The sequence below is a fragment of the Colius striatus genome, chromosome 7, assembly GCF_028858725.1.
Source record: "Colius striatus isolate bColStr4 chromosome 7, bColStr4.1.hap1, whole genome shotgun sequence".
In the NCBI taxonomy this organism is placed as follows: domain Eukaryota; kingdom Metazoa; phylum Chordata; class Aves; order Coliiformes; family Coliidae; genus Colius; species Colius striatus.
The window spans coordinates 30,749,110-30,776,886 of record NC_084765.1 but is presented as its reverse complement, the minus strand read 5'-3'; the positions used below and the strand labels follow the sequence as shown (position 1 = coordinate 30,776,886).

The 27,777-nt window shown below is 53.5% G+C and overlaps 1 protein-coding gene across 4 annotated transcripts in view; it reads right to left on the bottom strand.

Annotated features, from left to right (window-relative positions):
* Positions 1–1,897: 1,897 nt before the first annotated feature.
* The window catches only part of PCSK6 (proprotein convertase subtilisin/kexin type 6), a 47,919-nt gene continuing 22,039 nt past the window's right edge, over positions 1,898–27,777 (bottom strand). For all 4 annotated transcript variants that reach the window (XM_061999085.1, XM_061999086.1, XM_061999087.1 and 1 more), the window contains 17 exons: positions 26,974–27,050; positions 25,964–26,052; positions 22,927–23,099; positions 19,249–19,461; positions 17,091–17,191; positions 15,271–15,374; positions 14,713–14,830; positions 12,838–13,026; positions 12,489–12,625; positions 10,088–10,261; positions 9,441–9,543; positions 8,284–8,480; positions 7,763–7,850; positions 6,394–6,485; positions 5,044–5,173; positions 3,982–4,094; positions 1,898–3,529 (listed from right to left, as the gene is read on the bottom strand). In XM_061999085.1, the coding sequence (XP_061855069.1) occupies positions 3,432–3,529; positions 3,982–4,094; positions 5,044–5,173; positions 6,394–6,485; positions 7,763–7,850; positions 8,284–8,480; positions 9,441–9,543; positions 10,088–10,261; positions 12,489–12,625; positions 12,838–13,026; positions 14,713–14,830; positions 15,271–15,374; positions 17,091–17,191; positions 19,249–19,461; positions 22,927–23,099; positions 25,964–26,052; positions 26,974–27,050 (2,196 nt within the window). In that variant the 3' untranslated portion in view covers positions 1,898–3,431. The remainder of the gene's footprint in view (positions 3,530–3,981; positions 4,095–5,043; positions 5,174–6,393; positions 6,486–7,762; positions 7,851–8,283; positions 8,481–9,440; positions 9,544–10,087; positions 10,262–12,488; positions 12,626–12,837; positions 13,027–14,712; positions 14,831–15,270; positions 15,375–17,090; positions 17,192–19,248; positions 19,462–22,926; positions 23,100–25,963; positions 26,053–26,973; positions 27,051–27,777) is intronic.

Sequence of the window (27,777 nt, the reverse complement as noted above, 5' to 3'; positions counted from 1 at the left end):
TGCGTTTGTTTAAAAGCAGTTAGGAGAGAGAAAAAGAGAGCTGTCATAAGCAAAAATGAAGAATTAGAAGCACTGTTGTACGTGACTCAGGAATCACGTGGTGGCAAAGACAACAGAGTCTTTAGTCATTTCAAGCAGTCGTTAAAAGGAGACCTGGGAAGCAGGTCCTGCCTCTGCCAAGGCCAAATAAAACATGGACCTTCCTCCCTTAACACAATACAGCTATGTGCCTCAGCTCTACAGCCCTCAGTGAATCCTCATGGAGAGCAGACCGATTCTTGGTCTCAGATGCTGTACACACGCTCTTAAAAGCTCTTTCTTTGTAATGGAAAGTCCAAGCCATGATTTTTCAGGTGTGTGTTCCCCACCTGCCAACTACAAGACAGCAGATGGCTGTGGATGGAACCTCACCACCAAACAGCACGCGAGGAGTCAGGCTGCACCAAGACTCTTCCAGAAAACAGCTATTATAGGTTTGGCTTTGGTGCCAAGAGACAACAGAGAAACAGGCTTTAATACATTTCCTAAATCTGCATTTATCTTGAAGACACAGCCACTTTGATCCCCTGAGCATCCCAGTGTCACTGACACTGTCTATAGCTCCAAGCAAGCACTGCAATGGCTTGGATAAATAATCTGGATTTTATTACTTTCCATGAATGATTTCTGAGGTAGTCAGTGCCCTGGGAAACGCTGGGAGCTGGTGTTGTTGCATGAAGCTGACATGTAGGATTTGTTTCTCTTTCCCTGGCAGGCTGGAGGGCAGCAGGAACAGGATAAAGCTGGGACTGCTGGGGATTGGTCATCTTAAATTGAATTGCTTCACCCAGTGTGTATTTTAAGTTGTGCCAAGGATGTAAGGGTAACCATCTATTTTTTTTTAGCATTTCAGTTCATCTAAATATACCAGTGAGCAGTATTTAGAGGCAGGCTGCTGTGAGCCAGAGGACTGAAAGGCAGAGCTGACGCAGTACTCCTGATTCACAGCTCCCATCTTCTGACTGTGTGACACAACAGAAATGAAAGGTTGTTATTTTACAACCCAAGGGGCAGAAGCTAGGAGCATTTCACCCCAGTTTGGACCTCTGGTTTGGCCAGAGAGTGAAAAGGGAGTCCTGGAGCAACAGAAGATCCTTTGTATGTGATAAAAAACATCTAATTGATCCACATTTTCTATCTGATAAACGTGAAGACCTGCAAGACACAGGAGCCCACAGCCACATGGCTCTGAGAAAGCATCTCCCCTCATGCAAGGGCTCCAATTTCTTTTATTCACACTGGAAAAGCTCAGATACCCAGGCACTGCCCTGGGCACTTGGCCCACGGTTAAACATTACAAAACCAACATGCCAAATAAACACCTCCACAGCTCGCTCTACTCCCTCATACACCAGCAGCTCCTCTCTGTCCCCAGCCAGCCTAAGAGGGACGGTGGCCCTGTGCTTCCCAGCTGCTGCCCACTGCAGTGGAGCACTGGGGACTGCAGGATGTTCCTCGTACAAGTGGCAAAGGGGAGCAAATCCTCCTGCCAGCTCGCTTGGAATCACCCCCAACCTTGGAACAGGCTGAGCCGTGGCCAAGCGCAGCCCCAAACCTCAGCCAGAGGTCCCTGGGTGCACCAGAGACACCAGCCCAGCTTGGCACGGGGCAGCTATTCAGGATACACATTTCCTCTGAAGGTAAAAGACCTTTAGGAGAAGAGCAGTGAGGTTTTTGCAGAAGCAGCTCAGTGTTCCTGAGGCATTTGTCCTGAGAACGCTTGGCGCTGACCAGAGCTCCAGCCAGGACAGCTGCTTTGTCCAGCAAAATAAAGGTGTGAGGTGCGTCACTGCCCTGCCTCTGGTCAGGGTGGCAGCTGCCTCCATTTGGAAAAAGCACAGACTCATTTGTCAGGGGAGATCAATAGTTTATTAACTTAAAAGGTCAGTTCACCAAAGCTCCATCTTTCCCCGGGTTTGGTCCAGGCAGGTGAGGACCGGTGACGGTGTGGCTCTCCCCTCTTCACCTGGCTGAGGTAAGCGGGCAAGCCCAGGCAGGGCACGTGTCCTTACAACCGAAACCAAGCAAGGATTATCCCAGCTCCATCAGAAACTGGGGACAATTCATCCTGTGAATTTCACTGGCAAAAAGTGTAACTCGTTAAAACTACCAACAATGAAACTCAGCACACGAGGCAGGGGGAAGAGTGTTTACATGCGTCTGGCGCAAAGAGTGGCTCTGCAAGGTCAGAGAGGAGAAAAGGAGAAGGATGTAAGACACAAAAAGGTTCCCCACTCCCATATAAAAAAATAGTCCACAGAGAAAAAAACCAAGGATTGTATAAGTTACTTTAAAAAAAATCTGTAAAACAACATAGCCAAGGATACTTTAAACACAGTTTTATCAACGACCACGGGACCTGCTATCCATGACAACGTTGGATTGGGAAAATGTTTTGTTGAATTAAAGAGTTTCCTGGCCACATCCCTCGAATGTATCTTCTGGAAACTGATGCCCCAGAAAAAATTCCTGCTGTGAACAGGAGGGTTTTGTGAGAGGGGTAAACCCAGTGAAACGGGGGAAGGATCCTGACACAAAATGCCAGAAGAGATTAATTGGGACATCACCTCATTGAGAGGAGGGATCTAGCTCATTCCAGCACTGAACGAATCAGCAACTTTACTAGCAGTTCCAGGAGAGAAACACATGTCATGGTACGGCTGTGACCCTGCAGGCTGGTCGGTGTGGATGAACCAGAGGGGTTTTGCCTGCCTGAGCAAGCTGCAGGGTTTGCCCTGCCAGACTCCCTGGGTTGACACCTGCAGAGCCACGTGGATCAGCTCTCGCTTTGGTCCTCAAATCTCCAGTTATTGCCACGGCCAGAGAGAAACAGCTAGGGCCTGAATCCGAACAGGAGTGCCAGAGCAGGGCCTTGGGGCACCGCTCCCGAACCACCCCATTCATCGTCTTACATTACGTACAGAGCGCCGCGGTGCCGGCAGGTTCGTATCAGCCATCACCTACCAGGAAAGGGAAGCACAACCTGAGCCCCAAACAGCTCGCTCTTGGCAGATGTGTCAAGTCCTGCACCCTCTGCAGCGAGGAGCGGGCGGATCAGCAGGGTTTCTGCCAAGACCCGAGTGTGTGTGTATGTGTGCACGGCTCATGCATCAGTCCCCACTCACCAGGAGCGTTTGAGAGGATTAATATCACCGTTTGTGTGCTGCTGCCTTTCAGGACTGGCTCATTCAGGGGACGATCCAATCTCTGCTTAACATATCGCTATAGAAACGCGCTGACAGTGATATTAAAGCTATCAAACTCGGGAGCGAATGCTTGACAGCACCAATGTAAACTCTCCCAAAGCTGAAAAAATAAACTTTTGTCCTAAACATTTGGCAAAACTGGGCTGGCAGTTGGTGGAAGTCCTGGATGGATGCAGCCGCTGAACTTTACCCAGCCATAAGACACGTCTGACAGCAGAACTGCACAAACAGCTTCTTTTCACAGAGCTTGTTTGATTTCACCATCTCACAGAAAGTCTTGTCAGCTGGGAGGCCGAGGCGAGGAACAAGAGAAAATGAGAGCAGATTAACATTTTAAACAAACAAACACTGCACGTAACAGGCGGTGCAAATCGTTCCAGTGTTGGAGGAGACAGAAGTGAAAAAGAGTCGCTTTTTAAGGGCATCTTTCACATGGTTTTAATGAAGGAAATAAAAGCAGCTCTGCAGCGAGTGGGAGAATTAGCCCCAAGACTAAACCATAGGGAAATACAAACGCTTGGATGTGTTTGAGCAACAGGCAGACATCCAGCAGCTCTGCCAGGTAAGTCTCCTGCCCACCACAGCCAGAGCCCAGCTCACTGCAGCCGTGCCTCAGCAAGCCCAGGAGCTGCAGTGCTTTCAGCTTTCTGCTCTTCTGAAGGGAATCCCCAAAGCTCCTCACTTTTGCTACCAGGGAAGCACTTACAGTGCCAGCGGTTCCGCCACAACTACTTACCATTGGTGCAGGTTTCATTTGTTACACAGGAGCCCCCGAGGAGGCTGAAACCTTCTTTACACTTGAGGCAGTTTCCACTGGAGCCCTCACAGGCTGAGCAGTGGTCGTCACACCTGGGGACAGAGATCCTGTTGTGGGCTGAACCAGTAAAGATCCAAAAATGGGCTGTCAGCCAGAAAACGTGGCTGCTGGCACTGAGACATCCCAACCAAGTGGAGGATGTGGGAAATGGCCAACTTGAAGCTTGAAAAGCTATCAAAGCCCCAGGAAAATTGCACTCAGTGGTGCTAGTGTGATGCCTGGTGACAGGCAGCGACATCCCACAAGCACTTGAGGCTCAGCAGGACGGGCACCTCTGCTTCCAGCATGTCCACTTAGAAGAAGAGCTGTGGGGGGAACGTGTGCTGTTCCTTCTGAGGGAGAAGGGCCCTGGGGACAGTGCCTTGTGGAGACCAAAATCCCTGGGAAGAGATGCCAGTCCCTCCCTGCTGGAGAGTCAGCCCTGGGAGGGAAACCCTGCACAGGCAGGGACTGTGTTGTGTGTTCCCAAGTCACCTTTAATCCTTCCCTTTCATGTTCCCTTTAATGAGGCTGAATCCACTCCCACTCCCCACTTAAAGCGCAGTGTCAGAGAGTGGGAGCAAATTGCTGCCTCGCGGCACCGTCTCCTGCACGCAGCCCCTGCGCTGGGCTGAGGCTCCTCCAACACAGCCGCGGGGTGAAGGAGCAGGTTTGACTGAAAGCTGGAATATTTGCCTAAACAGCCCTGTTCCTCATTCCTCCCACACCTCCTCCAAAGAGCCCTGAGCTGGGGCAGAGCCCCTTCTACCGTAGCCCTAAGATATCTTGGCTGTCTGGCTCCAGCGGGGGAGCATGCTCTTCAATGTATAGGGCAGGGGTGTGTGGGGCCCAGCCCCACAGCTGTCCTGGCTCCCTCATCCCTACTTTAATTTCCCTGGTAAACAGCTCCAGCTCTGAGCTGTTTTCAGCTCTGATGGCTGCCAGTGCTTGCCATCAGTCTCAGCTCTACTCCAGTCGCCACTGGGGAAGTACCGGACGTACCTCTTGCAGACTTTGTTGGGCAGCCCGTGGCTGTCGGCTGGGTAGAAGCCCTCACGGCAAGCGGGGACACAGCGCCAGTGGGGTGCAGAGGCCTCGGGGGTACAGGCTGCACAGTCCTCCTCACCTGGCCCTGCAGGGACACAGCAGAGGGTAGACAAAGTGGATGGTTTCAGAGACAGTCCCCTGTGAGATGGGCAGCCCTGCCCAGCGTGTGCCCAGGAGTCAACAAGCTGCTTGTTGTATGACCAGGGTCAGGCATGGTTGCTTGGCTCTCACCCCAAAAAGCCCAGCTCCTATTCCCAAATAAACAGGCTCTCACCCCAAAAACCCCACAGCCAGGACTCAGCATCCTGCCCCTTTGCGGAGCCAAGAGCCAGCCACAGGGACTTGGCGGGGAACAGCACATCCAAATCCTCTTTGGGGCATTAGCAACCACTCCCAAGCGGGCACCAGTTTGGCTTTCCTGACCAACACATGGAAAAAGAGATGCTAAACTGGGCTATGGAGGAGCTGGAGGAAGGAAGGAGAGGAGAGGAGCTGGGAAAGAAGAGAGTCCTGCTCTGAATCCAGCTGGGCAGCAAACCTCAGTGATGGAGGTGCCATTCTTAGAGGCCTTCCACATGCTGGGCTTGAGAAATGGCTACGTGGGAAAAGCAGATGAAGAGGTTTGAAAAATAACTGTGGTGAAGTACATTTACACTGACTGGAATAAGAATTAGAAGGGAAGTAATTTTCTTCAGGGATGAAGGGCCCATTCCCTTCCACGCCTGCCAACAGCATCGATAAATACTTTGGATTTAGGCTCAGGAAATTGCCCGTGTGTGATAGATGAGATTCACAGCGCCGAACAGGAGTCATCTCCACGTCACGTTATCATCAGATCTATCATGATTTCCAGGGCAGATGCAAGCATTAACAATGGAGAATAATTGGCCTTGCCAGGAGCGAGGGAAGCAGGATGTAACGGGAGCGCCAGGCGACGTGGGGCAGCCTGGCCCCCGGGACAACGCACCTCAGCTGCCTGACAGCTTTATGCACTGCCAAGCCATCTCCCATCACCCCGAGGAGGGTTTTACAGCCTCCCCCGCAACCTTATGAAGCCAAAGCACCTGGGGCTTCAGGGGGATCGGGAAATAAAGAATGGCTCTAATAAAAATGGAAAAACTCCTTCCAAACCCTTCTGATATGAATATATCCCTCCCAGCACCTCGTGGGATGTGCTGGAGAGCTGGGATTGCTTCCCCCTCAGCATGCTCTGCCTTGAGCCACGGTGGGTACTGGGGGCACTGGCTCTTGGTGCACGAGAGTTCTGGGGCCTTGTGTGGGGATGCTGCGGGGTGAAGGATGTACCTGTGCTGGCGGGGCAGGACTCGCACCGCCGCGGCTCCCGGCTGAGGTACATGGTGGGCTGGCACTCAGGCACGCAACTCTCTCCTGCCAGGCTGCAAAGAAAGCACAGAGGATGTTTTCACACAAAGCTTCAGGCTCTGGGGACTCAACAGAGCCCATCCCCATATCTCCACATTCCCCAGGGCCCTACAGCAGCCTCAGCCCTCGAGGCATCGGAAAAGCCAATCAGTGCTTTGTGAGAAATGAAAGTGCTGCCTGGACCAAAGGGACGGCTGCAGGTTCCTTAATTAACTATCCAGGAGGAAATAAACTCTGTTTTTTTCCCCATGGGCAGGCAGCCAGGCTCTCCCAAAGACGTTTTGCACTGTGAGGCTCCCTGGAATAAAAGGAAATTGGTTGGGTGCCATGGCTGGGCCGGTGCTGCTTCACTGTGACAGGGATTATCTGAAGTCCCAGCTTAAAAGGATATTGGACAATAAAAAGCAATCGCTGTGTGGATTATGTCTGACAATTGCCTCCACTTTGGCTTTGTTGAGGGAGTGGATAATCTTTTGGCAGCAGCAATTTCCTTGTCTGAGAGAGCCCTGCTGCCACGCCGTGGCTCTGGCCCTCTTACGGCCCCTAAGTGAAGCAAAGGGCTATGGAATGATACTTCCATCCAAGTCAGAGGATGGAAAACAGCTGCCCAGTGACAACACTACTCGCTGGCACAGCTGGGCTCTGCATCCCACCAGCAGCAAGGCTGCCCAGTGCTCCTCCTGGGGTTGGGGCTGCCCCACCTGCACCCACCCTGCTGGAAAACCACTATTCAAGCCCAATAGGTACACCAAATGTAATTTTCCTGTGTGGATGAAACTGAGGGAAGAGTTTCTGCACTTGCAGGGAGCATTTTCAACCTGCCTGGTACCAGCTCTGCCAGGTGAGCAAAACCAAGCTCCCCATTTGACTGGGACAACTCTGATGGAGATGCCCATGATTTGGGAGGAAACTTGTATTTTGCAACATCTGATGTAAATGTTTTCACTGCTTTTTTCTTTTCCCATCCCCTCTATTTGAGATGCTGTGACACTGGGAGTTGCTCTGCCCACAGGTCATCAAATTTGGATGACCAGCCCTGAGCCCACAGCACAGCACTTACCCACTGCCCCGGCAAGTGCTGGAGGAAGGGGAATCACATTGACAATTGTGCTTTTCAGCTAAGAAAGTGACCCAAAGCACCACCTTGGAATCCCCACAGCTGTAATACCACAGAAACAGGATCTTGGGTCTTTTAGATTTGGGGGCAAATGGCGGGAAGTTAGCAAGTGAATGAGTGAAACACCAGGCACCAACGCTTCAGGGAGAGACTCCTCCCGGGCTGGTGTCTTACCTGAATCCATCTTTGCATGCAGTGCATCTATCCGCCTCCCCGACACATTTTTTACAGCTCTGGTGACATTTCAGACAGCGTTTCTGACCTTTTCGAAACACAAAGTGAGGGAAGGGAGGGAGAATAAAACCTGGACGGTGATTTGCAGGAGGCTGCCGGAGCCGCAAAGCCCCACTGTACTCCCTGTGCCAGCTCCCCAGGGAGCGAACGGCCCCCACCCCAACAGGCCCCTGCTACTGCAGCTGACCTTATCTGTCACTGCTGGCTAAGAAGAAATATGCTTTGCAAGCAGCTAGGATCGTTAATTACAGTCTTCTAATTAAGAGCAGAGTTGGGCACCTCTCCTTGCAGCCCCCTCTGAGCTCTCAGGAGGTTTTTCCCCCTCCCTTTGCTCTGCGCAAAGCAGCTCAAGGGGAGAATTCAAAGCCGATACTCGGAGAGATCCAAGTGTTTTCTCCACCCAGAGCACTTAAACCCCAGAAGCCATCCCAGCAGATCCTCACACCATAAAGCATCCTTACGTTCCTCGGCGTAAAAGCCGTGTGGGCAGAGCCCCACGCAGGTGCCCGTCTCCTGGTGATGGTAGAGGCTCCTCTTGCAGGCGGTGCACTGGCCCGCTCCCCTCCCGGCACAGCGCTCGCAGCCCTTGTGGCACCGGCGGCACCTCCGCGCACCCTCATCGCCGAAAAACCCGGCAGGGCACGAGCTCACACACATCCTGGGCAAGGGAGAGAGAGCCCCTGGGCTTTGTGCTGCCAGCTGCCATCCCATCCTGGCAGATGGGTGCCCACCGCCAGCCCCTCACCCACATCAACCCCAGGGGAGTCGGGCTCCTTTGCTGCTGAAGATTTATTGTAGAACCCCAGTATGGTGAGGGTACGAAGGGCCCTGCAGAGCTGCTCCAGCCCAACTCCCTGCTAAAGCAGGTTCCCCTCGCTCAGGGGGCACAGGAATGTGTTCAGGTGTGTTTGGAAACCTCCTGAGAAGGAACCTCCACACCTTCCCTGGGCAGCCTGGGCCAGGGCTGCAGTGATTTCGGGTGTTTTAACACCGTGGCTCTGTAATAAAGAGCTGGAGGACTCTCTTGGCCAACAATTGTGACTGTGGTTACACTTTCCCTCTGCCAGCCCAAGAGACTGAGGAGTGGAAAACCCAAGTCTGGAAGTGATTTGGCACCTCAGCTAGCTGTAAGGGACAGCGTGTGTGACACCAGCCAGTGATGCCAGTGCTTCTTCCCTGGCACGATTACCTGGCCAAGGTCCTCCAGGGCTCTCCAGCTCTGTCCCCCCTACCCCTCCATATCCCCGTCCAGGGCAGGAACTGGAATGGAATGGGCTGCAAGCAGGGAGGTGGAACTGGAACAGGCTGCCCAGGGAGCTGGGGGAGTCCCCATCCCTGGAGGGATCCCAAAGCCGTGGAGCTGAGGTGCTGAGGGCCGTGGGTTAGTGCTGAGCTGGGCAGGGTGAGGTTAGTGATTGGACTTGATTTTAAAGCTCTTTTCTAACTGAAATGATTCTATGATTCTAGGGATCCCCACGCCTCCTCCTCCCTCCAATTTACCTTTAAATACCCTTCCTTCTCTGTGCAAACATCTATCCCTCAACACCATGGTATGAGCCCAGGGGAAAGGTGCTGCTGCTGCCCCAGGACCCTGTGGGGACATCCCACCACCCCTCACCTTCCAGTTTTGACACTGCCCAGGCTGTAGTGGATGCAGTTCAGGCACTGGTCAGCGTTGGGGCCGTCACAGCCCTGGTCACCACACTCAGGGTGGCACAGACCTGGCGAGAGAGAAACTGGCTCAGCGGCGGAAGAGGCTGAGCATCCCCCAGACCCTGAGCTGACAGACACAGGGAAGGGGCTGGGGACCCTCCACCTATCTGATCTATTTTCTTATCAATCTTACACATCCCATCCTATGAAGCTGATGGCTCCAGGTGCTCACCTTCACCTCTCCTCCATCCCATCCTCCCCAGCACAAATGCCACCCTCCCTGGTGCAGGAGCAGCTCTGAGAGGGGCTGTGCCCGCTGCCCGGGACACCAGCCCTGGCCTGCCCTGGGCCGGAAGGTGGTGGGCAGAGCAGAGGAGCTTTTTTTACTCCTCAGATGGCTGCACCACCAATTTGTGGTGGGAGCACTGGGCCGGGGCGTTTTGCTGCCTTCTAATTTCACCATCCCGCTGCCCCAGGCCAGCCACAGCCACAGCTCCTCCCAGCCCGCCCCGGCCCCGGGCAGGATCAGGCCTTGTGGCTCCCCCAGTTTCTCTGGGGTTGCATTTTCCCAGGTGCTTTGAGGAGGGACAATGCAGCTTGGCTGATGCTTACCTGTGTACTCCTCCTCCTCCTCCACCACCTCCACTTGGCTCTGCAGGAAGGCAGCTCTGGAGGGCTCCATCTCCGGCCCCTCCAGCCCCCTCCCGCGGGGCTGGGGGCTGCCCGGCGTGCCGTATGGGTGCTCGGCTGTCCCGTAGAAGATGAGGCTCCACTCCTTCAGCTTTCCTGTGGGACAGGCACAATATCACTCATCCCACCCCCCATCACCCTCCTCCCTGGGGGACAGCTTTGGGGGAAGCAGGAAGAGGAAGGATTGGACTATCAGTGGCTTCCCCACTGGCACAGCAATGTGGGGAACGACACACTCCCTACAATGCCCAACAGCCTCTGAGCTCCCAGCCGCACAAAGGCAGCTGTTTGAAGCACCTACAAGGAACTTCTAATCCTACAACTCATCTGACCAACCACAGGAGAGAACCATTTGCTTTAAAACAGAGGATTATTGCTGTCTGATAAAAGCTGCCCAGCACACGCTGGATATTGCTTCTGCTGTTGTTCCTGTCACCCTCCTATGTGACTGTCAGAGGTCTCAGCTGCAGCCTGTGCTGTACCTGGGGGCTGAGGACCCCCACCACTGCCTTAACCCACTCTGAGATCCTCCCCAACCCACACTGCATGAGGGAAAGAGCCCAAAACACACATCTGCTTCTTCCCAGTGCTGTTTTTCTTTCAGCTCCCCATCAATACACGAGTCACCTCACGCCTGTGGCATGCTCAGCTTTAACTGCTAATCCCTGTGTTTCCAGGAAGGGCTTAAAATTTCCAACACTCAAATCCCTTGGCTCTTGCAAAGGGCTGAGAGGACCCACCAAAAGAATTCAATTCGCTTCCATTTTTGCCTCTGCCAAAAGAATTCTGTTTGCTTTAAATGAACAGCGTCGTGTGAGGAAAGGGCAGCCTGCCTGGGGGATGCAGCAGTGACAGGACACCCACAGTATTTAATTGGTATTAAAGTAACCAATTTAATTGGTATTAAAATAACCAAGTTCATTGGTTTCATTGAATGGTCTTAAGTGAACATTTAATACCCGTTTGTGCTGTGGGATGGGGGCACTGTCCCAGTTTTCCCTCCCATTTTGCCCTCTCTGCCTCCAAGCCAGCATAGACCCTTTGAGGGGGGTGATTTGTCTTCATCTGGTTTCGTTTTCGTTTGGTAAAGCCTGGTGAAGCCCATGGGGGGCTCGAGAGCTTTAACCTGCCACAGACTGTAAATACGAGGTGAAAAGCAGCTCTGTGGGTGCTTCTCACTGCTGCTCTCCCAGTTCAAAAGCTTCTGGGTGAAGGCAGCAAACAGAAACACCTCACAGCGAACCCCCACGTGAGCCTCTTGCCAGAAAATCGCGTAGGAGATGTTTTTAATATACTCCTGGCTTCCTATCAATGAGTGTGTGTGGATTTTCACACCCCCACAACCACACGCCAGCCCCGGGCAGGGTGGCTGCTTCACAGCCCACTGCTGTTAGCCAGCTGCCCCTTGCCATCCCCTTACCAAGGAGGGGTGAGGGAGCAGGAGGCCAAGGTGGGGAAGGGGGCATGCAGCAGGCTTGGGGACACAGGCAGGGGGGCCAGGCTGAGCCTAGCCCAGGAAGGATTGTCCGTCCTGTCTGCAGCCCGGAGGGCACCGTCCCCTCGCGCCGTTGCACAACCAGCCCACACGCCAGATGTCCCAGCAGCCAGGCAAAACAAACAACAATTACAGCTCTTGGGTTTCCTCCTTTTGCCTCATTACAGTTTAATTTTGGAAACTTAGCTCTCGGTTGCAATGACTTTGCTGGTGGGAGAAAACCTGCTCCCAGCTCAGCCAGACTGACAGCCTCCTGTGCTCAGGGCTGAAGCTTGATACCCACTTTTGAAACGTTTGGGCAATGTACTGTTATGGAAGACCAGAGAATCACAGGATCTTAAGGGTTGGAGGAGACCCTGAAAGCTCATCCAGTGTAACCCCCCTGCCAGAGCAGCACCACCTAGAGTAGGTCACACAGGAACTCGTCCAGCTGGGTTTGAATGTCTCCAGAGAAGGAGGCTCCACAGCCCATCTGGGCAGCCCCTTCCAGTGCTCCCTCACCTCAAAAGGGAACAAGTTTTGCCTTGTGTTTCTTTGGAACCTCTTCTAATCCAGTTTGCACCCATTGCCCCTTGTCCTGTCATTGGCAATCACTGAGCACAGCCTGGCTCCAGCCTCCTCACACCCACCCTTTACGGATTTATAAACGTGAATGAGGTCACCTCTCAGCCTCCTCCGAGCTGCAGAGCCCCAGCTCCCTCAGCCTTTCATCACAAGGGAGATGCTCCACTCCATCATCTGTGTGGCCTTGTGCTGAGCTCTCACAAGCAAAGCTGCCTGCAGAGAGCTCTGGGGGTGAGGAGCACAAGGGTGCAGGTGGCTCCTTACCGTGCATGGCAGGGTTGCGCACTTGGGACGGTGTGTCGTGGATCTCCAGGGTCCACTCCCCCGCTGCCCTCTCCCCCCAGCAGTGGACAGTCATGAACTCCCAGCCCTTGAACCCCTCGTTGGAGTGGTCGAACACCCTGCAATGGCAACGCTTTGCATCAAGAGTGACTTTAAAAGCTGTGCTCAATTTGAAAAGGTAGATAAGCACTGTAGGGATCTCTGCATGCATCCCTGTAGATGAGACCCCAGCATGCCCCCACCCTCCCAAGGACACTGAGCAAACTTGCAGCAACCCCTCAAACGAGGACGCTGCCCAGCACAGATGGGTGCTGGCTCTGGCTGCCCTCACCTCCTGGCGAGGAGCTGTGACCTGGTCCCTGCTGGAGAGATGAGGCTGATCTGGAGGTCACCCCGGCGCGGGTGCGCGATGCTGAGCCGCACCACGACGTGCTCCAGGTACAGGACGTGCTGGTTGCGCTGCTCGGCGCAGGCGCTGCTCAGGGTGCTGGCACGCAGCACGTGCTCAGCACGGATGTACCTGAGGGATGGGCACAGCAGCACGGGCAGGATGCTGGTGGCAGCCCTCCCCTGCTTCCCAGCTGCATGGACACCCAGATATTGAATCACACAGTCATTTGGGTTGGAAGAGCCCTTGAAGCTGCTGGAGTCGCAGCCTCACCCTGCCCAGCCCAGCACTAACCCCTGGCCCTCAGCACCTCAGCTCCATGGCTTTGGGATCCCTCCAGGGCTGGGCACTCCCCCAGCTCCCTGGGCAGCCTGGCACAGAGGCTGACAACCCTCTCAGGGAAACAGTTCTGCCTCAGCTCCAATCTCAACCTCCCCTGAGGCAACTTGAGCCCATTTGTCCTGTCATTCATTACTGGGGAGCAGAGCCCAACCCCCATCTCCCTGCAGCCTCCTGTCAGGGAGCTGCACAGAGTGCTCCTGTCTCCCCTCAGCCTCCTCTTCTCCAAGCTGAACACTCTTATTCCCTCAGCCCCTCCACAGTACACTTGTGCTCCAGCCCCTTCCTCAGCTCTGCTGCCTGGCTCTGGCCATGCTGCAGCCCCTCAGTGACCCTCAGGCAGTGAGTGAGGGGCCCAGCACTGAGCACAGCCCTGGAGCTGCAGCCTCCCCAGGGCCCAGCACAGGGGGACAATCCCTGCCCTGCTCCTGCTGGTCACACTGTTCATGACACAAGTCAAGACGCCCTTGACCTTGCCCATCTGGGCACACTGCTGGTCTCCTCCTGCTTCACAGCAAAAAGGATCTAATCTTCCATTGCAACACAGTGTCCTAGCAGGGGGAATTTGCTGAATTGCCTGATGGTAACAAGATGGGTTTGAAGTGCCTCTAAGATCTATGCCTTATGGGCTGCAAGGACGCTGCTTTATTATAATTACCAGTGCAAGGCTCCTCTTTGGGTGGTAATTAGTGTCTGTATCAGATAAATAGTTTCATGAACACACTTGGCTCCAAATTCATTCCTGCTTTGCATGCACAAGCCTTTCCAAATAAACTGATTTTCTGATGAACAGCTCGACTTGCTCTACAGCCAAGCAGTGGCAAACCAGGACAGTCCCTTTGGTCAGATGCCTGATGCCACTCTTTAACCTAGCAGGGACAGACCTACCAACGGTGAGGTGTGAAATTCAGCTGCTTTGAACCTGAAACCCAATTCGAAGCAACCCCAGGCAGTGGGAATTTGGGAACCCTTGCAACAAAGCACCAGTTTTTGGTGTCTTCCATCAAGACAAAGTGTTTGGTGGAAGAGGGAGGAGAGCCCAACTCATCACTCTCATATAGGACCCCAGTGGGCAAGTTGGTTTTGGTCTCTCATTGTCAGTCCTCAAAAATTCCCTGCTGATCACCTGCCTGGGGAGCACAAGTATGGGAAGGGCTAAAAAAGATCACTCCTTGTAAGAGCTAGTCCTGGAGAGCCCCTGTGGGACCTCCACCAAGCTGAGCCACAGCCACAGAGCCTGGGTGGGCACTTTGGGGTCAGTAAAGAGACCTCAGGGCAACAGTGCAGGTCCCTCTGACCACAAAAAAATCCATGAACATCACCTCACCTACACATGAGCTTGCCTCAGTACCACCCTGACTCCTAATTTCCCTTTCCAAATACCAGGACAGCAGCTGAGTCTTTGCACTGCAAGAGCCAGCTCCACCAAAGCTCCTTCCAAGCAGTCCCAGGAGAGTCCCCTGACTCCACGACACTCACTTGGGCACCCTGTCCAGGCTTCCCACGCAGACGTGCTGGGGAGGGACTGCCTTCCACTTCTTGGCTTCCACCACAATAGCATCTGCATCCACCAGACCAAAGCCATATAGATGGCTAACTGGAAAGAGAGAAGACTCAGAAACCCTCAGCCTTCCAGGCAGGGACCAGCAGCTCCTCCTCAGAGCTTGGTGGAGCATCCTCCACCCATCAGGGAGGATCCTGTTGGATACAAGGCACTTCACACACATGGGGCTCATCATCCTGCCTGAGTTACACCCCCAAACCATGCTGGCACCATGGAAAAACAATTCCCAGGAGCAGCCCCCTGAAAGGAGTTGAAATGCTGCAGCCCAGGAGAGCCTCTACCAAGCAGAGCTCCCAAACCTCCACCATCAAAGCTCCCAAGCATCTCACCCCACCAACTACTGCCCTCTCATCCCTCTGCTCAACAGCCCAGGAGCACCCAAGACAGACATCCAGCACGGACATTCCCACAGGTGAAGCTCTGGGGACTCTTATTTTCCCTTTTGGGCCCATTTTGCCCATGCTGCCCCTCACCTTTATGCCCTGCACCGTTGGTCTTCCAGTCAGCTGCTCGCAGGTGCACCGGCCGTGAGGTTTTGACCAGCAGATGTTGGACGTCCCTCCAGGTGAGCAGGGGGCTGCAACAACATGGAGCTCATGGGATGGCTTTGCTGCTCCCAGTCTTCCCAGCAGCAGCAGGGACTCCCATTGAGTGAGTTAAGAAAAAAAAAATCCCCCCAAAAATCTCCTCCTTGCTCCAAAAGAGCATGAACTGATGGATGAAATGCTGAGGCCCTGCTTGGAGGTTGGCCCTCACTCAGCAGAGGGGAGTGGCCCAGGGAAGGATGATACATGCCCACAGGGATTGCAGGATTTACTCCAGACCAAGGATATTTAGCTCTCATGCTCTGAGGTATAAGTGGAGCAAATCAGGAAGGTGTTACCCTGTTTTCTTGTAGGAGATGAGGAACATCCTCAGCACATCCTCAAGCAGGGTACTGGGCTTGGAAGCTCACACACTGCTGAGCAAAGCTTCCTTTTATAGGAATAACAGCAAAAATCACTGGGGAAAAAAAACCCTGGGTTGCTCATTTAACAGAAAAATAGAGACCAAAGTGTTTCCAAAACCCACTCTAGGCTGGGTTTGTATGAGGTTTGTATGTTCAAGGTGCTGGACACTGAGTGCTGTGTACTTTTGAGCCCTCCCCAAGACCTCAGCCCAGGGATACTGCTAAACAACTCTCCCCTCTTTTCTTCCAGCTGGATGATCAGCACCTCGAGCTGGGATTTACATCACTCTCAAGCAACATTTAATAAAAGAAATGCAATTTATTCCTTCTTGTCACAATGAAGTGTCTGAGCACCAAGCTCTGGTACTTAATGTGGCGTTTTATGCCTCAGCTAAACAATTCGAACATAACATCTAAAGTCCTTAATATATTTGTAATGAAAATGGCATCTCCAGGAACAGACCTGAACACTGTGATTAAACCAGAGGAGAAGGATTAGAGCCAACACATGATCTCCATCCCTGGATGCAAGTGCAATGCCGTCCTGAGGCTTATTCTCAGCCTTAGTTTTATTCCCACTCAATTATGACAACAACACTAACAATTAGCAATAATAATAGAAGCATCATAGAACAGTGGGGGTTGGAGGGCACCCTCTAGAGATCATCTAGTGCAACCCCTAATAATTAATAATAACGAGAAGCTCATGAGAAAATGCTTCATGAAGCAACATGGGGATATCTAAGCGGTGAGCCTAGTCCCCTGTGGGGCTGTTCCTGAGCTGGGGTCCATGATGGGACTGGGATGAGACCAGCATTGGACCAGGATGGGGAGAAGAGGCCAAAAGCAGCTCATTTGAACCAAGGAGCATGTCCCTGCCACTCATGTTATGTGGGTTTTTGACATGATGCAAAAAGTAGTGCTTTCCCACCAGAAATGAACCACTGCCTGAAAGCCATCCATCCCTCCTGCAGACATCTCCCATCCTCCACGATGCTTTCTGGCTATCTGTTTTCCCAGGAACTATTTACAGAAACTCCTGCTGGAACCAGCTGTCAGTGGTTTCACTGCACCAAACGAGAAGCCTGACTTATCTCACCAACCCCAACTTTTCAACAGATGGCAACAAGGGAAGAATTAGCTCAATAAAACACCTGCAGGAAGATTAGATGCAAAACAACACTCTCTCAAACCTTGCCAAAAAGGAGCCGTTTAGAGTAACTTTGCCCCATTTCAAGTTGCTCCAGAGGGGCGTAAAAAAAACCCAGACACCTTTTTTAATTGCCAGGTACTAAATTTAGAAACATATTCCTCTTTGCAAGCTGGCAGTGAGGTTAAACTTACTTGGCCTCCAAAGCCAAAGCGATGATGCCTGCGACCATGGGGGCAGACACGGAGGTGCCGGTGTGGCCGTCAGTGCAGCGGTGCCGGAGGTCTGTGGTGACCTGTGGAGACAGGAGCTGCAGTCCTGGAGATGCTCCTGCTGCTGGTGCTGCCCCATGGGGCACCCACTCTGCGTTTGCCTGAGATGGTGCCAGCAGGGAGCAGAGCCTGCAGGGATCCAACGCCTGGCATGGCTCCCACACCATCAGGGTACTCTGAGCCCCCCAAAGTGGTCTGTAGACCATCTGGCATATGAGAAGACCCCTCCCTGCTTATGTTTTCAGAGTCATAGAATGGTGGGGGTTGGGAGAGCCCTGCAGAGCTCCTCCAGCCCAGCCCCCTGCTAAAGCAGGTTCCCCTCACTCAGGGGGCACAGGAACGTGTCCAGGTGGGGTTGGAAACCTCCCGAGAAGGAGCCTCCACACCCTCCCTGGGCAGCCTGGGCCAGGGCTTCCTCACCTCAGCACCAAACACGTTTTTCCTCATGTTCCAGTGGAACTTTTTCTGTTCCAGCTTGTGCCAGTTACACCTTGTCCCATCACTGGGCACCCACAGAACGCAGACTGGCCCCATCCTCTTGCCATCTGCCCTTTAGGTATTTCTCAGCATTGATAAGGTCCCCTCTCCCCCTCCCCTTGCTCAAAGGTGCAAAAACTATTAAGCAGCTGGGGGGGGAACCTGTCAATTTAGCTGTGGACGAGTTGGAGGAAAAGGTGGGGATGGAGCAGTATGAGTGGGCCAGAGCTGGTATGGGTATGCACCCAGGGCTGCACGCTGAGCTGGGCCATAGGAAACACTCTCCTCAAAAGCTCCAGCTCTTGGTGTCAGGAAAGAATTTCCACTTCCATGAGAGGGGGGGGGAGGAAAGCCATTTCCAGCTTTTTCATTTCAGGACAGAGCATGATGGTTGGGTACCAAAATCTCAGAGAGAGGAGATGAGCAAAGAGATGCTCCATCAGTTATATTTGTAAAAGCTCTGGGTTTGGGGTTAATCTGGTGATTTGGGGGAGAGGAGGGACACACAAGCCACCCACTTTCTCCCCAGGGTGCTCCTGGAAGCTGCTTTTTTGCACAGCAATGCTCCAGCAGCACTGGATTGGTGCTGACAGCTCTGGCAACGCTCCCAAGTGCTATGAAAATAGCACTTTGATTCTGTTTTCAGGCTGGAAATGAATCTTTTAGGAGCCAAACAAATCACTCCTGAACACAAGGAAAAAAATGGACTTGTAAAGAAACCCCCTTTTTTTTTGTCAAAACACTAATTTGGGTGGAAATCTCCCTCTCAGCTCTGGTAAGGCACTGTGCTGCTGCTGGGTGATGTTCTACTGCCTGAGGTTTGGATGATGCACAGGGATGTTGGTAATGAAACGCTTTGCTATGACAAGACCTCAGCAGTTGTTGAGACAGGGCAAATATAGCCTGGGTGTCAGGGAAAAACCACACTGGTCCACATGTGCATGTGCTTGCAGGCAATTGCTGACCTCCAGAAACTCTCAGCTCCCCATCTGGTGTTGCCACATCCCTGCCAAACATCTCCATCCTCCCTCTTTTTTGCCTATCTCAGGTGATATATCCTCAAAAGCCCTTTTTTTATAAGCACAGGGCAGTGAGCAGGCATTTTGGGGGAAGGAGGGTAAATATTTGCCTGGGTACTTTTGCAAACCTCCAGCCTTTTTACCCGTTCACCAGGGAAACCTCCACATCCCTGAGCTCTTCCAAAGGACCAGAGCAATTTTGACCCCACCATAAAAAAACCAGACAAATATGAGCAAAGTGGAACATGAAAAGTTCTACTGCAACATGAGGAAAAACTTGTTTGATGCTGAGGTGAGAAAGCCCTGGCCCAGGCTGCCCAGGGAGGGTGTGGAGGCTCCTTCGCGGGAGGTTTCCAACCCCACCTGGACACGTTCCTGTGTGACCTGAGTGAGGGGAACCTGCTTGAGCAGGGGTTGGGCTGGAGGAGCTCTGCAAGGCCCTTCCAACCCTCACCATTCTAGGATTCTATGAAAACCCATCCCAGGGCTAAGCCTGACTCTTCCACGCCAGCCATCATCCAACCCAGCCACCCAGAAACCACCCAGGCGATGCTGCCCCGCTCAGGTGTTGGTGTAAAACTCACTATTTTCCTCTCATAAAAGGCCCCACTGCTGTAGGTGGTGGCGAGGGTGGAGGCACACTCCTCCAGGTACCAGGGCTTGTAGCCATTCTCAGTGGTGCTGCTGATGGAGATGGTGTAGATGCTGTTGGTGTAGCCATCACAGGAGCAGTAGTCGCCCTCTCTGCCGCCGTTCCCTGACGCCCAGACGAAGATGGATCCCAAACCCCTGCGGCCCTGTGGGCAGAGATAGGGAATGGGAGGTGAGAGGAGGTATTTGTCCAGACTGAGAGGCCATCTCGATGTGGGGAGCACTAGGGGCAGCCCTCCTGTCAGTAAGCCTGATTTTGGGGGTCCGGGCAGAGAGCTTGGTGATGGTAGAAGGAAGGGTCCCAACCTGCCCAGCACTCAGTCCCTGGAAACAGGCCCCTTGGGTTGGCTGGCCCCAGATTTACAGTCAGTGGTTCCTCATGAGGACAGGACAGCCTCAGCAACACGGATTTTGGCACCTTCCACAGGCTCTTGTGGAGGAAAACATCTGAGGTGCAACATGAGGCTCCATGGCAGAATCAGCAGGAAACCCCCAAAACCCACTTGACCCTCAGCCCAAGCCCTCAAAGCCCCCCCACAACCCTCCCTAAACCCTCAGAAACCTTCCCTCAGCCTTTCAGGTTCCTTTTGTGTTTGTTAAGTTTCTTTAGTCCTGGCCTTCTCTTCCCTCCTCATCTCTTGGCAGAAACATCTGATGGAGCCCGTCCTCAGTGGGTACAGCTGCAGCAGCCCAGGGGGGATTGGGGGGAAGGGAGGGATGTGCCAGTGGCCCAGACCTCCCCAGAGCTGGGGGGAAAATCCCACTTGGCAGCTCCAAACAAAGCCCAACAGCGTGGGGGCGAGCCCCACTCCCTCCCTTCCTCCATCCAAACCACTGCCAGGGCACCCAGGAACAACCCAGCGCCGTGGGGCTTCACCAAGGAGGTGCTGAGATCCCAAGGAGAGGATTTTTGGTGACCCAAGGGAGGATTTTGAGAGGGTTTGAGGAAGGAAATGAGTGGCTGGTTGGCTTCCTTGCCCTGTAAGGCAGGGCTCTCCGGGGAGGGCTTGGCAGAGCAGCCCCTTCTCCCTGCAGCTACTTCTGCCCGAGCCAGCTTTCGACACGAGCCCAGGCAGATCTGGTGTTTACCTCCCTCCCACTGCTCTGCAGCAGCTTCCTCCACAAAAAAATACTAATAGTAGTAATAATAACAATAAAGCAGCTTTGCTCCAGAGGGATTTACTGTGGGGTTTCAGTGCTGGGGGGAGGGAGATGGTTTATTACCCGTCTCGCCCTCCTCCTGGGGCAGAGGCTCTCAGAGCTGACCCTGCCTCTGGATACACAGGCTAAAGTCAGGTTCTTTCCTTACTTTATGAAAGTTTTCATTATCTGGGCTGCCTCCCAGCCAAACTGGGTGGGTATTTCCCTAGCAAAGATTAACAGAGCTGTCTGGAACTCTGCGAGGAGAAGTGCAATTGCAATGGGAGTTATCGTCCTGCCCCGTGTCACAGAGAACTCAACCCAGCTCGCCAGCACCAAGCCTGCCGCTGCCATCAGTGCTCCTGTTTTCCAGGGTTTCCTGGATCTGAGGCAGCAGCTTCCCGGCCCACATGCTCCACACAGGCAGCGACCACCTGCCTGCCCAACACTGACACCAACCCCTCTGCAAGGAGCAGCCCTGCTGCACACAACCAGACAAAAGCACGTGGAGACGTAGTAAGGATTTTGTCTGGGATCAATTGATCAGGAGCCCAGATCTCCCTTGACCCCAAATCCCAAGAAAGGCTGCTGAGTTCTGGTCCAAACCCACATCCCCAGGATGCCTGGGCAGCGGGTTGGAGCCAGCATGGTTGCACAGACACAAATAGGCACTTACGTGACAGTACAGCAACGCACATCTAACACCTGACAGCAAGAGCTGGCTGTGTATTGCACTTCCCTCAGGCTGGGAATAAAACTCCACATCTTCCCTTTGCTCTCAAACAAGCAACTTCCCACAGGCAGACCCCAAAACACTCAGCTTCTTCATTTGCCATCATCCTAAGCCATTGCCATCCTGACAAGTGGCTCCTGGCTGCTATAAAACCTGAACCTGGGCGTCATCGAAAGCATTCCTGGCCCAGGCTGGGGATGATGAGCTCAGCATCTCCCACAGCATTGCTGGGGCTGGGTCTCACTCCATGAGAGCCCAGCTTAAATAACTCCTCCTTAGCTCAGGAACTAACAAAGTGTGGCTGGAGGAGTGAGAAACAAGATGATAAATTACCCCAGAGCAGCCCTATTGCTAATAGATAAAGGTTATGTTAATGTTTCCATTAAAAACTCAATTTTAAGGATTTATAACTCTGTTACAGCTGTTTGCTTGGGCTAAAGGCGGTGGCTAACTATCTGCCACCTCGTTATTTAAGGAGAAGTCCGTAACGAAGAGCTGTGCAGGTGGGAGAGTGGGTGCTGCAAACAGGGGTGGCAGAGGAGGGGATGAAGTCAGTGACAGAAGCAAGCACCCCAATGATGGGGCTGTGCTGGGCAAGTATCCTGCTGACACCTGTTTGCTCCCACGTGGTAAAGTGAGGTCTAAAAAGCAGCTTGTTCCCCGGTATTTACAGAGCACAAACTCCCCAGCTCTTCAGTGGATTGCTCAGGCTCACGGCCCCGGCAGGAAATCAAGGGAAACAGTGGGAAAACCACCCCACCCTATTTTTAGATAAGAGGCTGCATCACCCCAGCCCATGGCCATCCTTCATCCCTGGGAGAAGGGGCAGCAGGGGCTGGAGTGGAGGCAGGGAGTGACATGGGAGGGGTTCAAAGCCCAGTCTGGGGCTTCTGGCAGCAAGATCCCAACCTCAAATTCATCCAAGCACCCAGGGGGACACTGCAGCAGGGCCCCGAGCCATTGTGACACCCACAGGGCCTGCTGAGCTGCCAAGAAAGACTTTTCCCTCGTGCTTTTAGCCAATATTGGGCAGTTTATAGAAGGACCCGAAAAGAGGAGAGGCAGGGGAAGGCCAGCGCAGTCCTGAGGGGGATGGACACCTGGCAACCATGTGTCATGTCAGCTGAGCAACCTCACTGCAGGACTTCAGGGGCAGGAAGCTGAACTTGTCCTGTGCCCCTGCAGATGGATCCTGTGGTGTGTCCCCCACCATGACACAGCCCCTCATTCTGGGTGGAAAACCAGGGAAATGCTTAATATGGAGACCACCAGGAGAGGATCCACAGGGCCTGGGGAGGGTGAAGGAGGGATGGAGATGGCAGGGAGGCGGCTGCTTCCCTCCATTCCAGCACTTGTGAGGGATATTTTGAGGTGTAAAATCACTCCCCTAAGAACAGTTTTGGGTTTGTCAGCCCGGCAGAGCCCCACAACTCAACCTGGGGCCTGCCTGCTCTGCCGGGGCCCTGCCCAGGGGTCCCACAGGGCCGCGCCATCGTCACCGGCCTCAGCTGCACAATCCACCGCAGCTCTGAGGGACGCCGGCCACTACTAGGAGAGATTAGAGATGATTCACAGTCCCCCCTCCCCAGCCCAGCCCAGCCCTAGCTTTGGCATGGCCTCAGGGACTAGAGGGGGGAGGCCCGAGCCGTCCGTCCCTGCGCCGGACCCCAAGCCAGCCGCGTTCCCCGTGGGGCAGGAGGAGGAGGGTGAGCGCGTCTGGGCGCTGTGGGATCCACACCTTTTTAATGCCATGCTCAAAAGCCTGTTTGGCCAATAGACCAGGTCCATCAACTGTCTTCCCATCATCATCTGGCCCCCAGCTCGCGCTGTAAATGTCAATGTAATCGGGTCTGATGCCAAGCGACTTCGCTTCAACAACATCTGTTACATCGCCATCTAACATACGAATGCCTAAAAGCACAAAAACATCAGACATTAGGGCTTAATGGCTTGGATGAAAGTGTGAGGATTGCAATCAAAGGGCTTTGTTAACAGCACACGGCTCAGGAACAGCCTCAACCCGTGGCAACCACGCGCTGACGAGCCCAAGCCCGGCGCTGGGATGTTGGGGAGCTATTTTAGGACACTTTGCTGTGTTGCTGGCTTCATGGGAAGTGATGGGAGGGAGGGGGTGGTGGTGCTAAAAGTTTGCTTCCCCTCCATCAGTGGGGATTGGCTGGTGGGATCATTGACAACCCCCTAGCTTCCAGTGCACAGGCAGATGAAGCCTCTCCCCACAACTGGGGATAATGGTGACCATCCCCCAACCCCATCACTGCCAAAGTGACACCAGCAATGCCTAGGAAGAGGAGAAGCCTCAGACTGATGTTTGCACAGCCAAAAGCAGAGCCAGGACCCCAACCCATGGCAGGATGACACTTCCACCTCACTCTCTTCCAGCTGGCAGTGCCAGCAGCAGTTTGCAGGCAGAGCCCACCATCTCTGGCTAGGAGAGCTGCCCATCCCCAGCCTTTAACTGCTGCAACAGGAGGGTTACAGCCCCCACCGCTCCCCATTGCCCTCTCCTTGACTGATTTCCCCCTCCACACAGTGGGCAGAGGGTGCTGGGCACCCCCAAGTGCCACCCAGAAACAGCTCTTGCAGGAGAAGAGATGCTGGAAAATTCAGCATCGTATTTTGCCAGCCAGGGAGAGTCCTGTTTACAAAAAATGCATTTCCCCTTCCACATGTACTTTTTCCTAAAGCAAACAAATTCAGGCAGATGTCATTCCAGCTGCAGCTGTGCCCTGGACACCAGTCAACTCAAATCTCTCATTCAGACACTGTCCCCTACCAGCCAAGAACAAGCTAAGAAACATAAAACCAGGGAGCAGAGCAGTTCCCAAAAACTTCCTCTTGGTCATGTTAACAAGAAAATATGAGGAGGAGCAGTGAAAAAGCTGAGCCCTGTGTCTGAGCCACGTTCAGCTGAGGCACAGCAGCCAAGGGATGGTTTGTTGTGCTTGCTACATGTGGGTACATTCAGTGAGCCTAAAGTCACCTCAGAAACACCTCAAAGTCAACCCAAAGCCAACCTCAGTTTAGCTCAAAGTCAGCCCAAAGCCTACCCAAAATCACCCCAAAGACCATCCCTCCCCAACGTGGGAACCCCTCAGTTAACTAAGAGGGGCAGGAAGGATGCTGCAGAATAAATCAGCTCTTTGCCACACAGGGAGAGATATCAGCCTCTGAAGTGAGCGTTCAAGGAGAGGGGAAAGGAGGAGGAGGAATGGCAAGAGCCCTTTTTGTTTCTTGAGCAGCAATGGATTTTGCCCGGAGCAAGTGAAAAGCAACGCAAGAGCGCTGAAGAGCAGCCAGAGAAATGAGATGGTGGCTCTCAGAGTGTGACAAATGTGCTTCCCCAACAAGTGGTGCTCATTAATCGCTGCTTTATTTGTGTAATCCATCTAAGAATCACCCTCACTGCAGCTCCAGCACATTTTCCTCCACAATCCCAAATCTGATATAGAGACAGATCTGATTTTCCCCCTTTGCCTGCTCAGGCTGTGGGAAGCCCATGGCCTCTACTCTCTGCCAGCTGCCTCACATGGTTCAACACCTCCCCAGCACACCCCCAAAGGCAAAGCATTCATTAAAGGAAGCAAACTGAAATGAGACCCAGAGGTCATTTTAAAGCCGACAAGTAATGCTCATCACTATGGCCGCTGTGGAGAAATGGGCTTAAAAAGGATCATGAAAGCAACAGCCTGATCCTGCAGGAAGCAAAGCTGCCTTAAACCCCATCAAGGCGGTTGCTTTGCTTTGCTGCTGTGCTCAAAGATGCTTGTTAGAGGCTTCTTGCCTCTAAGAAAAACAAAGAAGCCATCCTATGTTCAGGGTACACAAGGGATGGAATGAGATAGGATGGGATGGAAAAGGGGGATGTGCTGCAGCCTTTACAGCCCCTGTCTCTCCCCCATTCACCCTCCCCCAGGGTTAATTCTTCCCTCAGGGGTTTTTCCTGGCACAGGGAACTGCTGACAGGGCTTGGCCAGGAGCAGGACTCCCTGCAGGCACTGCTGTCCTACAGACACAACCCTGCACCACTTCTTGCATGGCCAAGATGAACAAGCTGAGGAGGAATTAAGCCCCAAACCCACCTTTTGGGTCTGAGCCACACAGCTGGGACATCACACTGCCCCCTGACACTTTCCCTCTCCCTGTACCAGCCCAGGCCAGCCAGAGCAGCCCCAGCTCAAGCTAGCCTCTGAACCATCAGGATCCAATCCAGAGATACAGATGCTTTTGCTTCCTGTGCCTTGGGTCATTTCAGGGACTGTACAAAGGTCCTCTCCACTCCACCCTCCCACCTCCTTTGTGTTTTCCCCACAAGGGTATTTTGGGGCTCCCCTTTGAGCAGCTCACCTGAAGACATTCACCTCACAAACCAGCACTTGCAGCTCTGAACCTAAACCAGCACCACTGACCCCAGCAAATGCAGCCACCCTCCAGACGGACCTCACCCCCACCCTGAGAGCAGCTTTGGGGCCAGACCACCACATCCTCAATCCATGTGCATCTTCACACCAAGGATGCAGCCCAAGCTGCAAGATTTCCAGCCCCAAATATGTGAAGTACCCCATATCCCCCATCCTCCCTTAAGTCCCCACAGGACTCCCTGCAGCCGAGGCACTAAGGAGACATCCTCCTGGCAATACTGGGGTGGAACAGCATCCCACCACCCATGCTGGGAGCCCACTGGTAAGGCCAGGGAGGACGTGGTGGCTGGGGAGGGCTGGGGCAGGGCAAGGGGGCAGGGGCAGCAGCAGGCTCACCTCCGATGCGGGCGTTGTAGGCGATGCCCACGATGCAGTAGGAGTTGTTGGCTGCTGCCGCCACTTCCCCCGCGCAGCGAGTGCCATGTCTGCAAAGAGAAACCCGCCCAGGAGCTGATGGATCCCTCCAGCCACCTCCCACCCAGCACCCTGAAGCCAGCCCCCAAGGCCAGAGCCCCAGGAGCTGCAGAGCCCATATCCAAAACCCCCAGGAGGGCTGCAGGATGGAGGAAAGCAACACTGTTGATGGAGAAGGCAATGTGCTATTTGCATCTTGCACCTCAGTGCAATCTACTCTTTACATTCCCATTTCCTTTCACATATACCACTACATGGCTGTCCCACCTGAAACAAAGGCCAGGGAGTACACCCAAGCTTTGACATTTAAGCCACCCAGCCCAACTGTGCAGTGTCTGCAAAGAGAAAATCCCCAGGAGCTGACGGATCCCTTCAGCCACCCCGCACCCAGTACCTACAAACTGGCCTCGAGGCTGAAGCAGTGAAAAAGAAGTGCCCCAGGAGCTGCAGAGCCCTTATCCAAAACCCACAAGGAGGGCTGGGGAATGGAGGAAATGAATGCAGAAGGCAATGTGCTGTTTGCATTTTGAACCTCAATGCAATCTGCTCTTTGCATTCCCATTTCCTTTCACAGGTGCCACTATGTAAAGTGCATCCAAACTTTGCCATCTAAGCCACCCACCCCAACTGATGTGGTTTGATCCCAGAGCTCAGTGAGGAGCATCATTCCATGGCTCTGGGGTTCATTAGCCTGGTTACCACAAGCTGGATTTGCATGGAACACCATCAGAATCACAGAATCTCAAGGGCTGGAAGGGACCTTGAAAGATCATCTAGTGCAACCCCTCCCTGCCAGAGCAGGAGGCAGCACCCTCTGCAGTGCTGGGGAAAGGCCATGGCCCTGGAAGAGACCCCAGAGGGGGACACCCAGCCCTGGGGACCCCTCCACACACAGCCAAGGGCTCTGTGGTGCTTTGCATTGCAGCACATACTTGTTCTCATTGCTGGCATCGTAGCGTGGAGTCGGGTCGTGGTCGTTCCCGTTGACGTCGTAGCTTGCAAGTGGGTCCTGAAAACATGGTGCCACTGTTAAAATTCCACTTACCAGCACAGGGCAAAGCTTCACTGCTGGCCAAAGGAGCTGAGCCAGGCAGAAAATACCATTTCCCCCTTAGATTCTGACTATTTACTCAGGATAAAGACTTCTGGGCTGTAGCTCTGTCTGTTTCCCAGGAGAAACAATCATGAGGACAGTTCCTCCAAACCCTAAATCCTCCTGGGTCTGGCTCTATCCCCTCCCTTCACACACCACCACAGCTGCTTTGGGTTTGAGCTGAGGCTGAGTGGGTTCATGCAGGATTTGGGGGTTTAAGCTAGGGCTGAGTGGGTTCATGCAGGATTTGGGGGTTTGAGCTGAGGCTGAGTGGGTCTATACAGGTTTTAGGGGTTTGAGCTGAGGCTGAGTGGGTTCATGAGGATTTGGGGGTTTAAGCTTAGGCTGAGTGGGTTCATGAGGATTTGGAGGTTTGAGCTGAGGCTGAGTGGGTCTATACAGGTTTTAGGGGTTTGAGCTGAGGCTGAGTGGGTTCATGCAGGATTTGGGGGTTTAAGCTTAGGCTGAGTGGGTTCATGAGGATTTGGGGGTTTGAGCTGAGGCTGAGTAGGCTCATGCAGGCTTTTGGCTCTGCCCTAGTGAGCTGGAGGGAGTTGGCCACTTCCCAGGCAGCTGCAAAGGGAGTTTCCCCCAGCACTCTGGTCTCAGAACCTCGTTTCCTTCTTAAAAACATCTTGAAGTT